Source organism: Vipera ursinii (genome assembly GCF_947247035.1).
Source record: "Vipera ursinii genome assembly, chromosome: 1".
In the NCBI taxonomy this organism is placed as follows: Eukaryota; Metazoa; Chordata; class Lepidosauria; order Squamata; family Viperidae; genus Vipera; species Vipera ursinii.
Window position 1 is genome coordinate 8,344,208 of NC_139512.1, and position 14,431 is coordinate 8,358,638.

General features: G+C 44.9%; 1 protein-coding gene across 3 annotated transcripts in view; it reads right to left on the reverse strand.

The window, feature by feature from the left end:
- DAZAP1 (DAZ associated protein 1) overlaps positions 1 to 14,431 on the reverse strand; it is a 72,123-nt gene that overhangs the window by 39,398 nt on the left and 18,294 nt on the right. For all 3 annotated transcript variants that reach the window (XM_083364191.1, XM_083364190.1, XM_083364192.1), the window contains exon 2: positions 74 to 114. In XM_083364191.1, the coding sequence (XP_083220317.1) occupies positions 74 to 114 (41 nt within the window). The remainder of the gene's footprint in view (positions 1 to 73; positions 115 to 14,431) is intronic.

Here is a 14,431-nt window from a genome sequence, read left to right on the forward strand (position 1 = left end):
AGTAATACTTTTTAAGTATGATTTTGAGATAGTTTTAAGTCAGATGTTCAATCTAGGAGGCAGATTAATTTACCTTGTGTGGTGCTCCAATCTAGGCCTCCTACAAATAGTTTCCTGAAATGCAAAGAATAAGTTAATTATTTCCCATTCCAAACATAAAAAGATTCTCAACAGCAAAGCACTTTCAGTACTCATTATCCCAAAAGACTGCCTGAGTAGTTTGTAACAATCAGCAGGATGGTAACTGTTGCTCTTAAGATTAAATGGCTTTTCTGTTGCCCTCTGGAATAATATCTCCCCAGAGATTCATTCGGCTTTCACCTTACTGATGTTTCAAAAGTCTTTGAAAACCTGGGTGTTTTCCCAGGCAGTCACCAAACCTTTATAGGTTTTTTTTGGTTGTTCTCGTTTTGCTGTTTATATTTTTATTGTTCTTGCTTTTAAAATGCAAACCACCCAAAGCCATTTGGAGTTAGGCAGCCCCCTAAATTACAAACAAACAAGCAAGCAAAAATTTCTAAAGAAACAGCTAACAAAGAAAAAGAAAAAAAGGCACCAGGGAAACAAAACAATTCAGGAGCCTGTTCTAAAAGTTACTACGGTGTGATTAAAGAAAATCAGTATTCATTTATATACTTTACAGATCCTGAAGTCATTGGCCAGGGAAACCTTCCTCTCTACTTTTGTTTATATCATGAAGCATTCTTAAAAAATATGGCAAGCCAGTAAACATGCATGGAATTACTGTAGCCAATATCTGCTGTAAGATTTCATTGAGAAAATATAACATACATGAAATAATGCATTTTGAGTTAACAGACATTAAAAATAATTCACTCTGTCCCCCCCCCCAAGAAAGGTAGTAATATGTCATTTCAATCAAAAAGCTCTCAGTAAGGCTGAAGTTTGATCTCTTGTCAATGAATGTTTTGGAAAACCATTTTGGCAAATTAAATGTTTTCCTGCAAGTGTTTCATAAAGCATCTGAGCCTTGGGATTTGAACCATATGCTGGTAACTTGTCATTTACCAGCAAACTACTTGCGAGTTTATCTTTGGATTTCTTAAATACTGAGGGAAGATTGCACAATTTTTGTGGCATATTTTGGGCATTTTCAAAAACTCAACCTGCTGCTGTCTCTTCGCGTTTCTTTTGTAATTCCTTCTATCCTCATGGGATGAATGAAGAGAAGAACTGTAGTTCTGGAGAGCCCCAGATGGTGGAGGTCAGTTCTTTACCTATTCTATTGCATTAAAACCTCAGTTGCACAGTAACACAACAGCATAACTTGAACACTGCTGACATATGATCACGGGAACACAAAAGCTGTGACTCGGTATGGTTGCTATATCAATGGAACAATTACAGCCAATTAACAGCAGCCATTCACTACATCATCAACAACATGCCATAGGAGGCAATTATCCTCTTAGGCAATTTCCTTCTCGGCCGCCCAGTTAGAAATGCATTCTTCTTCCTCCTAGCGTTTTTTTCCATAAATATACAAAATTTTATTTACTATGCTGTGAAGCAAAGCATCTTCAGTAAGAAAATTACACTTCGCTTCAGATCTGAAAGTTCTGCCAAACTATTTCACACGAGCCCTGGCTAAGTTGACGTTAAAAACCAAAAACGGGTTGGTTGTTCAGAAAACATAAAATCTAGAGGGGTCCCAGAGTGGTTTTAAGGTCCAAGGGCAGCAAAGTTGATATGCATGATCCTCTCCTCCTGCCTCCAGTTTGTCTACCCACCCCATCCTCCCAAGAATCTTGCCTCTTCCGATAACCCAGCATAGCATCTCTACCCACAATTTTGCCTCACATCCCCATTCCCCCCCCCCGCTGATCCCTTACTTGCCCCTGCTGCCTCTTCCCTTCCCCCTCCTCTTTTAGTAACTCCTCCTTATGGAAGGAGAAATTACTTTTACAGCTAGTCCTCAACTTATGACCACAAGTGCTGGTGCTGGTGATGACCTATAAAGCCCTAAATGGCGAGAGTCCGGGATACTTGAGGGAACACCTGCTGCCAGCATCAAGCTCCCTTCGTCCAGTGCGCTCCCACAGGGAGGGTCTTCTCAGGGTGCCGCCGGTAAAAGATTGCCGGCGGGTAACACCCAGGGGTAGGGCCTTCTCAGTGGGTGCGCCTGCCCTCTGGAACCAGCTGCCCGCGGAGCTGAGGACCGCCCCCGACCTCCGTTCATTCCGCCGCGACCTGAAGACCTGGCTCTTCGAGCTCTCTGGCCCAGGCTGAGAATTTTTAATTTTTAATTTTAACTGGGCTTTTATTTTCTCTCAGGGTTTCATTTAATCTTTTTAAATTTGTTTTAACTTTTGTATTGATTTTCTTTTAAATATCCTGTAAACCGCCCTGAGTCCTTCGGGAAAGGGCGGTATATAAATCTAAATAATAATAATAATAATAATAATAATAATAATAATAATAATAATAATAATAACAACAACAACAACAACAACAACAACAACAACAACAACAACAACTGTTTCTGTTGTCAAGCGAGAGAGTGGTTAAATTAGCCTTGCCCCATTTTATGACCTGTCTGGCCTCAGTTGTTAACTGAATTACCGCAGTTGTTATCATGGTTGTTAAGTGAATCTGGCTTCCCCATTGACCTTGCTTGTCAGATGGTCGCAAAAGGTGATCAAACAATCCCGGGACACTGTAACCATTATAAACACGAGACAGTTGCCAAGCATCTGTATTTTGATCACGGCTGCAACGGCTGTGTGAAAAACGGCCATAAGTCACTTGTTTCAGTGCCTCTGTAACTTCAAACAGTCGCTAAAGGAACTGTTGTAAGTTGAGGGTTGCCTGTACTGATTTTAAATTACAGTCCGAGAAAACTCTGGAAACTAAAGGGATGCAACAAAGTCATATTTAATCAAATGGAATCCAAGTTCTTCACTCTTGAAAAGATCGACAGGTTTCCAGAGGAATCAGGAATCAGCTTCTTACCTAATAGCATTTTGCCTGATAGCAGCTGATTAAAGCTGCTAAAGGAAGACATGACCAAGTTCTGACCAAGTTCACAAAACCTCTGCAATGGGAATGGCTATGGCAGTGATGGCGAACCTACGGCACACGTGCCAGAGGCGCCACTCAGAGCCCTCTCTGTGGGCACGCACGCCGTCACCCCAGCCCCACCCACCCCCATGGCCCCCTCCTCACCAGCTCCTGCCCCGGAGCGGCCCCCGTGGAGCAGCGGAGCCAACGACATGGCATCCAGGCAGCAGGGACAAGACTCGGCCCTCGCGCCCCGTCATGCGCAGATGATGCTGCGGGGCACGGGCAGAGGGCGTGGGCACCATGGCACTACTGGGCCACCTGGACGATCTGTTGCGGCGGGCCGTAGAGGCGTTGGGTGGCTCTGTAGGAGGGCAGGGCAGGGGCACAGTGGGGGTGGAGTAGGGCAGGAACACACTGGGGGTGGGGGCAGAATGGGGACGGGGAGCGGGGCAGGGAGGTGGGTTTGGGGCACTCGCTCTCTAAAAGGTTCGCCATCACTGGGCTATGGAGATTCTCAATCATCCAGGTCATGGTTGTCCCACTGGCGCTTTATCAAAAGGCAAGTGGACTTCCTTTGCCTTTCCTTGAAGATGTTTTGCTTTTCTTTCAAGAAGCCTTTTCAGTTCTGAACTGAAGAAGCTTCTTGGAGGAGAAGCAAGCTTCTTCGAGGAAAAACAAAGAAAGTCCAGCTGCCTTTTGAAAAAAACACCTCTGGGATTTACAATGGGAAGTTCAGGACAGCAAGCCCAATCCTGTTCGCTGCAGAAATCCAACCTATCGGATGGCAGGCAGATGGTTCCTAGCCTCTGCTTCAACGTGTGCTGTAAAGTAAGCTCTCCAACACAATTAATAATCTTGGTGTCGGTTCCACTCTCAGAACACAATACGCTGAATGTTAGAAAAAAAACAACCTTTCCATCTGTTCCCTTGTAATTTATGACAATTACAGGTAGTCCTTGACTTGCAAACGTTCACTTAGCAACCAGTCACAAGTTACAACAGCACTGAAAAAACTTATGGCTTATGTCTCTTTTTCAAACTTACAGCCGTTGGAGCATCCCCATGGTCATGCGATCAAAATTCAGATGCTTGGCAACTGGCATGTATATATGACGGTTGCAGTCTCATGGGGTTAACGTGATCGGCCTTTGTGACCTTCTGACAAGCAAGGTCAATGGGGAAGCAAGCCAGATTCACTTAACCACCATATTACCAACTTAACAACTGCAGCGATTCACTTTACAACTGTGGCAACAAATGGGGCAAAACTCAACTTAACAATGGTTTCACTTAGCAAACGAAATTTTGGGCTCAATTATAGTTGTAGGTCCGGGACTACCTGTAATCTAACCACACAGATAAACCATATTTACACCCAATTCAAAAGGGGCAATAACAACCTAGAAAGAAAAATAAAAGGACTCGAACACATCCCCTCCAGCAGCTACCGCTCAGATAAGCAAGATCAACACCGGACAACAATCAGGCAGAATAAAGGAAACCACAGCTCCAACAATACTGGTACAACAAGCAACTACCCTATTTGCTCGAAAATAAGACCAATCTTATGTTTCCTTTTGCCTCCAAAAGAGGCACCAGGTCTTATTTTCGGGGGATGCCTTACCCGCTTCCCTCTGATAGCAAAACAGAAGCCAGGAGGGCGCTGTGTGCATCAATCCTGAGCTCGTTTCTTGGCTGCAGAGGCCTATGACAGCAAAACGGAGGCGGGGGGGGGGGGGGTGAGAGGCGGGAGAAGTGGGGCCGGCAAGACAGGTGTCAGGGCATAGGAGGCCTGGCTGCAAGAGTCCTAAGGTAAGTGGGTGCAGGGCGCGTAGGGCAGCTCCACCTCCCCTAAGCTTGATTTTTACCCGTGCACCTCGCCCCACCTCGTGCAACCAGGTGCAATGGAGTGGGCGGGGTCTTAAGTAGGCCTTATTTTGGGGGCAGGACATATATTGGGTGCACCCGTAAAAATCAAGCCAGGGCTTATTTTCAGGGTAAGTCTTATTTTCGTGGAAACACGGTATATATATATAAGCAGGCAGCAAACCCCATACTCAATGCCACTGATGATATTTGAGTAATGAAAAGACTACAAGCAAACAACCAAGCTTGGAGAGCACTAAGAACTTCACACTTCATCTCTGAGTTACACATTTTCTCTTCTATTGGAACTTCAGTCTAGTTTTATAAGGAACCATAGATCATTCCTCTCTGGCTATGGTTTTTAGCACTGGATCACCTAATAGACAAGTATCGATATTTAACTAATCTATTAATTTGATTGTGATGGAATGTTTTGTCGAATCCTTTCACAACAGCTGAAGCATTATAATAAGTCCCTAGCTTGTAGTATGATGCAACAAGGTTTCCTAAAGCCTTGATCCCATTCTGAGATATGTGAATGAATGAAACTCAGCTTTTGTTTTCCCAAAAAAGCCTCTCCATGTAGTCTCATTAATATAATGGCACAACTGGTGAAAGCAAGGCTGCACCCTTTAAAAAAATATTTTTATCCCTTTATTATTTTTATAAATAACTCAAGGTGGTGAACATATCCAATATCCTTCCTCTTACTTTCCATAAAACCACTACCCTGTCAGATGAACTCGGCTGAGAGTGAGTGACTGGCCCCATGTACCCAGCTGGCTTTCATGCCTAAGGCAGACCTAGAACTCACAGTCCTCATTTCTAGACTGATGCCTCAATTACCAGAACAAACTGGCTCTCATTTTATAATTCAACCAAGTTAGGAGAGTTTAGTGACTATATAATTTAGGATTTGCCAGCTAGTCTTTGGACATCAGAGATACAATTTTTTTCTTGAGTGGACAAAGAGGCAATCTATCTCCCTAAATGAAATTGCCTTTCAATTATCTTCCACACCAAAGGATAGAACATTAAAAAATAAAACCCAAGCAGGAGCCCTCTACCAATGTTTCTGTAATGACCTCTGAAAATATGCTGAAATCCAAGAGCTTAAAGAGGCATTGAGAAACTAATTTAGCTAGGCTGACTGCATTGATTTTAATCAGAAAGCTGGGTGTTGCCTTCCCTTGTGTTTCTTACATTTGCCTTTTCCCAATAAACTCCCTTTATATAACTGGAGATTTAGCCTCAATATTTAATAAGCCATTTTTAATTGAAACCTTCCCTCTATGCAAGTCAGCAGGGTTACACAGCCTTCCTTTGTGCGTCAGAACTGGCAAGTGGTTTCTTAAATTCTGAATTTCTCAGCACTGGGGATAAAGATCTTTAGACACGTACTTTTTCTTAGGAGTCAAGGGACAAATCCTTGATAGGTGAGGTAAAAACTTTCTATCTGCACAGATTAGGGAGTGGCAGGAGATACAGTCCAATTTGTGGTTGCTTATTATAAGCATTTTATGCTATCAGCTTATAGGTAGCTATCGTATACAAAACCCTTCATGCCTAGGAACTGGCTGAGAAGTTGCCTTTCCCCCTGTTTCTGCCCATCCCATAATATCCAACAAACCCTGGGGGTTTGGAAAACCACAATCTTGCTATTGTTCAAATGAGTCTTAAAGACCTGACTTTTCCCACAGGTTTTGGGTTAGATTAGCATCTATGTCCACCTGATCTGAATTATACTGAATATGGTTTGTAGTATGAATGTACTCCCTAGCTATGATTACCTTAAAAAAAACTGGTTTAACCTTTCAGGTTTTGTTATATTAATGGGTATATTGCTGAGAAATGCGGTGAGTTGTGTAGCTGTGTCCATTTAAAATATAAACAAACAACGCCTTTACTGAGGAAGCTTCAGAAGAAGGAATATGCCAGAAGTTTTAATATAAACTGCTCCCACTTTATACCAATCAATTATCCACTTCATAAAGGGAACTGAGCCAGAAGAGAAGCTAAGTAGTTCTGCTTCCTTTGTCATTTGTTTTTATAAGAGTACTGCCACACATCACAGATTATTATCGATCTAAACTATGGTTTGCATACTACAGTGGCTGGGTGGGATGGGTAAAACCATCCTAAACAAAACAACAGAAATGGCAACATGATGGCTTTGATATAGTAGCCTTATGGTAACAAAGGAAGAAGTAGTAGACAAGTTTATTTCAAAATTACCGCTCCTTCTGAAGGATAAGCTGGATTCCTAAATGCAGTATCTGCCCATCAATTTTACTATGTGTTCTTTAAACACGGGAACCGCAACTAGCAGTAACACCATGTGTGTGTGTGTGTGTGTGTGTGTGTGTGTGACAGAGAGAGAGGGGGGAGAGAGAGAGAGAGAGAGAGAGAGAGAGAGAGAGAGAGAGAGAGAGAGAGAAGAGAAGAGAAGAGAAGAGAAATAACAGCATCCCAATTGTCAATCTGCACAAAATGGCATTTTTCGTTTTAGCTGGGCAGCTTTATTTATGAGACTTTGTTCACAATAATTGTACAAGAAATCCATCTCATGGATATTACTTTCCCGTGGAAGGGCAAGCTAAATCCTAGAGATTTGATCCAGATTTATCCACCTGTTTCTAAATGCAGCCCTGGTCCAAGCAACTAAATTTGAGGACAGAGGGGCAGGAATACTACCCTACCCACTACACCAGGGCTTTTCAACCTTTTCACCCATTCTACCACTTTTAGGATATGGCAACATCCGAGTACCACCAGTCACCTAGCAAGGTGTCAAAAACTTGATGACCAAAAAAAAAAGTGATGAAGTACAGGTAGTCCTCGACTTACAACAGTTCGCTTAGTGACTGTTCAAAGTTACAATGGCACTGAAAAAAGTGCCCCCCAAGTCACAGCTGAGCAAGACACCTGCCTGCCCGCTCAGTGGCGCTCTTCCTCCTGTCCGAGGTTTTCATTGTTGTGAGCATTTCTGTTGAGGACTGGCAGCGGGGGTGGGGTGGGGTGGGTGTTTGGTTTTTATTCCCCCCACCTGCTGGATGGTTGCAGCAGGTTTTGGTTGCTTCACATGACCCTGGGACGCTGTGACCGTCATAAAAATGAATCAGTTGCCAAGCATCTGAATGTAAATCACAAGACCCCGGAGATCTTGGATGGTCGCGTAGCACCTGCCAGGTGCCAATGTACCACAGGTGGTACCCGTACCACTGGTTGAAAAGCCCTGCACTAGAAAATGTTTCCAAGATTCTAATTCTGATTGGTAAGATGCATTGCCAGTGCTGCCCTTCTCCATTACCATTTATGACCAAACTGCTGTGGTCTCCGGTGTGATACAGAAATTCAGTTCAGTAGCCCCTGGGGATCACAACATTTACCTAAGGTTGCACAAATAAGGCCAAATGGAGATTCTCCATTTGGCCACAATCAGGCCAATGTATAAGTAGTTGCACACACTCGATCTAATTTTTGCATAAGAACAACAGGTGAACCATTTGGGCAATGAAGAAGCCAGCTTCTGGAGACTTGGGGCTTTGTCGCCTCATTGCCTACCTGAAAGAGTAAGAAATACATTAGGATGGTCCATCTCAGACACTTATAGAATCTGTTGATTTCTTGAAACTTCTGGAAGATTTTACAGAAGTCATAGTAGAGATACTGTCAGTATCCTTGTCAGCCTATACCATGGGTCGGCAACCCCTGGCTCCGGAGCCGCATGCGGCTCTTTCAGCCGTCTCCTGCGGCTCCCAGTCCTCCGCCATGTGCAGTCCAAAAAAAAAAAAAAAAGAGAAAAAAAAGTGGGACTAGAAAAGTTCAACCAATCAATTCAAACTTCTCACGGAAAAGAAAAAACTTGTGCAGTTTGAATTGATTGGTTGAAGTTCTTTGGTTTGTGGGACTGCCCACAAACCTTTTCTTCTTTGGACTGCACATGGCGGCAGCGGAGGAAGAGACGGGAGGACTGCTGGAAAGGTGAGCGGGTCGGTGGTGGTGGTCTCTCTCTCTCTCTCTCTCTCTCTCTCTCTCTCTCTCTCTCTCTCTCTCTCTCTCTCTCTGTGTGTGTGTGTGTGTGTGTGTAACTGCTGGTAGGGAGGCAGCAGTCTGGCCTTTTTTTCCCCTCTCGTTTGTGTGTGTCGGACCCGCGGAGAACTGTTGGTAGGGAGGAGGCAGTCCGGCGTTCCTCCCCCTTGTTTGTGTGTGTGTGTGTGTGTGTTGGACCCACGGGGAATGGCTGGTAGGGAGGCAGCAGTCCAGCGTTTCCCCTCCCCCCCCCGTGTGTGTGTGTCCTGCAGAGAACGGCTGGTAGGGAGGCGGCAGTCTGGCATTTTTTTCTCCCTCTCGTGTGTGTGTGTGTGTGTGTGTGTGTGTGTGTGGGACCTGCGGGGAATGGCTGGTAGAGAGGTGGTGGTCCGGCATTCCCCCCCCCCTCCTGTGTGTGTGTTGGGCCCACGGAGCTCGACATACTGAGAGACATAAACACTGGACTGCTGCTGCCTCTACCAGCTGTTCCCCGCGGGTCTGACACACACACACACACACACACACACACACACACACGGGAGGTAAACAACGCCGGACCGCCGCCTCCCTAGCAGACCTCCCCTGCGGGACGTGCCGCCAGGAAGCCGGGCTGCCCGATGAGCGGACTGTGGCCCAACGGCTGAGGCTAGGCCAGCTCCGGGATGCCCTCAGAATTTTGTTTACTTTGCCCGGACATACCGCTGCTCCTGCTGCCACAGTCGCCAAAGATGGCAAGCGTGGTGGCTCCCCGCTGGGGGGTTCCCGTATTCCGTGATCCCTTGGCAGTTGGACATAATAGCGTGCAAGCACGGTGCTACCAGTCCCACCTGCCGCTTCCTCGCGAAGTAAAAAAGTAAAGGAAGGCCACGCCTGCCATTGGCTTCTCCTGTGGCGGACGCTGGGCTAGGCAAGCTGGGAGGGATAGAAGCAGGGGGCAGGGAAAGTTGCTGGCTGTGCCATGCAGTTCCCACTCGGCCTGGGAGTTTGCGGCAGGACTGGCGGAGCCGGGAGCCGTGGTGCGAGAGATGTGTAAGCTGATGCCGGCTGAGCAAGTGCGGTGCACGGTCCTGGACGAAGGGCTCTTCTTGCGCCCACGCCTTTCCTTGGCTGAGCTTCACAGGCTAAAGCCTCTCCTCAGAGTCTTTGCCCTCCCAGCCCAGAAGGCAGAGTGACGAGTCCAGTCTCCCGTCAAGTCCCAGGTTGGGGCGGCCTAGTGCCCTCGCTGTGCCCAGCAGGCAGTACTCGGCAAGCGGACGTGGGTGATGTGCTGGCAGCTCCTCGTACCAGGCGGTGCTGCCCGGACACACCGCTGCTCCTGCTGTCACAGCTGCCAAAGACGGCAAGCGCGGCTGCTCCCACACCGGGCCTGGTGCACCTGCAGTGTCTCTCGATGAGGGTACTAGGCCGCCCCAACTGTAGCCGCCGCCGCCACCTTCTTGTTGTTACTCCCTGGCAGGCAGGCGGTGCTACCCGGACACACCGCTGCTCCTGCTGCCAAAGATGGCAAGCACAGCGGTTCCCAATCTTTGCTTCTTTCACTCTTCAATTAAGTCCCCTGTTGTGCGCATGCGCGAGTGCGCAGGCATGCTTTTTATGGCTTCCATTTTTTTGCTTTTGTGAAAGAACCAGTTCCGACTGGCTCTTTGACCCATTCAGGTTGCCGACCCCTGGCCTATACAGAATAGAAGGCTAGGCCCAGTTACCAGGAGATTGTGAGTTCTAGTTCTACCTGAGATATGAAAGCCAGATGGGTGACTTTGGGTCAGTGGTTCTCTCTCTCTCTCAGCTCAACCCATCTCATAGGGTTGTTGTGGGGGGAAAATAGGAAGAGGAAGAAATATTAGGTACGTATGCTGCTTTATAATAAAGGTGGGATACAAATACATAAATAAGTAGAGCACAAATGTAAGGTCTTCAATATGACCATTCACACCTCAATGTATACAGTACCAATATACTGTGGTACAAGTGCCACAAGTATATGTGGCAGAGAAGATCAATGCTTTTCATCTGAAATTTGCTAAGGTTGTAAAAGAGTATACAAGAAGATCTCCAAGATCCTTTCCATTCTCGGATTCGTTAGAGATGACGGCAAGCTTATTGCCCTCTCCTCCAAAAATTTTAATGCCAGAACTAAACAGATTTGTGAGGCGTTTTGAGAATGAAATCCTTTATCTTCACGCTAACCTGACATCAGTTCTTTATAGTTTGCTATAAAATGTCCTGGGCACTATCTAGCCCAGGGGTAGGCAACCTTGGCTCTTTTATGACTCGTGGACTTCAACTCCCAGAATTCCTGAGCAAGTCATGCTGAGGGGAAAGGGAGAGGTTTCCAAGCTGAGCCATGCTGGCTCAGGAATTCTGAGAGTTGAAGTCCACCAATCATAAAAGAGCCAAGGTTGCCTACCCCTGATCTAGCCTAAATCTGCGGGGTCACTTTTAGTTCAAAGACAAGGACATTTGTAGCTCTATGGCCCATCATCTGAGCTCACTTGTACTTGCCAAAAGGAATGACTGGGTAAATCAAGAAAATAAATACAGGGGCACATGATGGGATGGTACCATTGATCTTAAAGAAGGCAATGTTCTATCGGCTCCTGAAGGCGGCTTCCCCAGTGGCAGGGAATTTTGCCAACTGTTCCTCTATTAACAATGCCCTTTAAACAAAGTCTTTAAGAGAGTGATGTCTGTGCAGCTGCAGATGTACTTGGATATGCTGAACTTTTCAGTCTAGGCCAGCGATGGCGAGCCTTTTAGAGGCCGAGTGCCCAAACTGCAATCAAAACTCACTTATGTATCATCGGGTGCCGGGTGGGCATGGCCCATTGGGTGGGCATGGCTGCGGTAGTAACGGCAGACTGGGTGGGACTAAAAAGTTCAATCAATCAATTCCAACTTTGCGAGATCTTTTTTTTTTCCCTGAGAGAAGTTGAAATTGGTTGATTGAACCTTTTTTTTTTACACACGGCGGCAGAGGCCTAAAGCGAATTTTTTTTATAAAACCCAGCTGAAGGCCTAGGACTGGGCGACGGCGCGCATGCCCACAGAGAGGGCTCTGCGTGCCACCTGTGGCACCCATGCCATAGGTTTGCCATCACAGGTCTAGGCTCTGGTTTCAGACTGCCCTGATCGTCCCAACAGATGACCCCTTAAGGAAGTGCAATTCTTTTGAAACTACTTGAGCTTTCTTCAATCTCTTGATACTGCCACCCAGGGCTCCTCCTGGTCAATGATGTAAATTAGAGGCACTCTAATGTAGTAAGGTTCTGATCTTACTTGCAGGGATGGTATCAGAAAGTAGTACAGGTAGTCCTCGACTTATGACCGCAGTGAAGCCCAAAATTTCTGTTGCTGAAACATTTCTTAAGCTTAATTTTGTCCCATTTTGCGACTTTTCTTTCCACAGTTGTTAAGTGAATCGCTGCAATTGTTAAGTTAGCAACACAGTTGTTAAGTGAGTCTGGCTTCTCCATTGACTTTGCTTGTTAAAAGGTTGCAAAAAATGATCACATGACCCCGGGATAATGCAAACGTAATAAATATGAATTAGTTGCCAAGCGTCTGAATCTTGATCATTGGACTATGAGGATGCTGCAATGGTTCTAAGTGTGAAAAATAGTCAGAAGTCATTTTTCCTCCCAGTGCTGTTGTAACTTTGAACTAAATGAATTGTTTAAGTCGAGGACTATCTGTATCAAGTGACTGTGCTACCGTGTAGGCCGGCAGCTGCAACAGAAGGCAGTAAAAGGCGTTATTTTACCTTCAGTATTATTGAAATATACATGAAGATACTGGGAATAGTGAGTAGGCATTTTGGAGCTGGATGTCATTCATCTGCTAAAGGCATTGAGTTCTTTTCCCCCTACAAAATCTGAATCTGCTTCTCCATAAAAACTGGAAACCTCACAATCTTTCATGCTATAACACAACCCATTCTGCAAGACCGCCCAACATACACAGCCCCCAAATCTTAATGTGACAACAGACTGTCTGTTTTTATGGTAAAGATACATCTTTTCAACCTTAATGTATTAGCCCTGGTTTGGGGTTTGAACCCTCATGCCTGAGATCCTGTGGAAATAGAAAATGCACTCCTTTAATGCTAAACATTTGTCCCATTGCACACAGTACTTGTCAGACTTAAGACTTTTTATACACAACTTATTGGCCCAATACAGAAAGTTATAGATTAAATACAGAGTTATAGATTAAATATACAAGGCCTGGGGAATATCAGGTTCAAACCCACATTCATCTATGAAGCTGAGGTGTTTCTAGGACATCAACGTGGCCTAGTCTAAGATAATAGATTGTTGGTGTACATAACAGGTGACGGGGGGGGGGGGGGGGGAGAGAACAACAACAATTCGCTGTATTCCTTGGAGAAAAAGCAGGAGAAGCTTGTGATAAATAACTATTGGGAAGAGCATACATAAACCATGTAATCAATGTAGTTTTCCTCTCTTCATTATGATTCTTTTGTGAGTTGGGTAAAAAAATAAACAAGTGCCATATATTTAGATCTGTAAGAATAAGCAGGGATAGTGGTAGTGCATGTATGCATGCATGCCAACTAAGAGCAAGGATTGCTAATATGACTGGAATGGTAAAAAGCCTTCACAGGAAGTTTTTTAAAAAAGCACTGAGCAGTTTTACTCCACTCAAAATGGCCTATTATAAATCACTTACACTCTCCTGACAAAAATGTGCGGGATTCTTTTATTGACATCCTTCAGAATTTCTATTTTACTTAATAAAGTAAGTCATTGTTATTTATATACAACCTCAAATGCTGACAGTGTATTATCTAATAAGGTCGGGACTATTTCTCTCTTTCTGTAGGAATTTCCTATATAAAGAACAAACTGCAGGCCTAGTGATATCAAACTGCTTTCCAGCAGGGAGGGAAATACATTATGGATTTATTTTCTAAGTACAATATGTTAAAGGAAAAAAGTTGCACATTTGTTCCTTGCTTTCTTTGCACAACAGCACTAAATCAATTTCTTGATGGCCTGCCACTTAAATTAAGCAACACAATTTTACACAAGGGGGGGGGGCTGAAGTCATCGTAGTGTTATGATTGCTATCTCTATTCTAAAGGGTGGAGCACAACCAAATGTCCTTTTGTATCATACCCATGTTCAGTAGTTTTAGCTTCAAAGAAAGAGAAAAATAGTATTTTGGGACTGGATCAACTGGTAAAAAGGTAAATGGGATTTGATGATGTGATTTTTACTCTGAATGCATCCTTTTTTCCCCTGCCCTGGCCACATGGGACCAACATCTTCCAAACTTGTATTTTTTGATCACCGCCCCCCCCCCAAAAGTTAAAGAATAACTATCATGTTTCAAAACTAACAGGCTTTCCTCAGATACAAGAGCTGTGGGTTTGTATATGGTGAATTCAAGCGTAATAAAGAGTAGTTTTCCGTTCATCTTTCTCCCTTGCAGCTTCCCCAGATCTGATCCAGAAAATCCTCCCCCTCTCCTCATATATTTCAAGGAG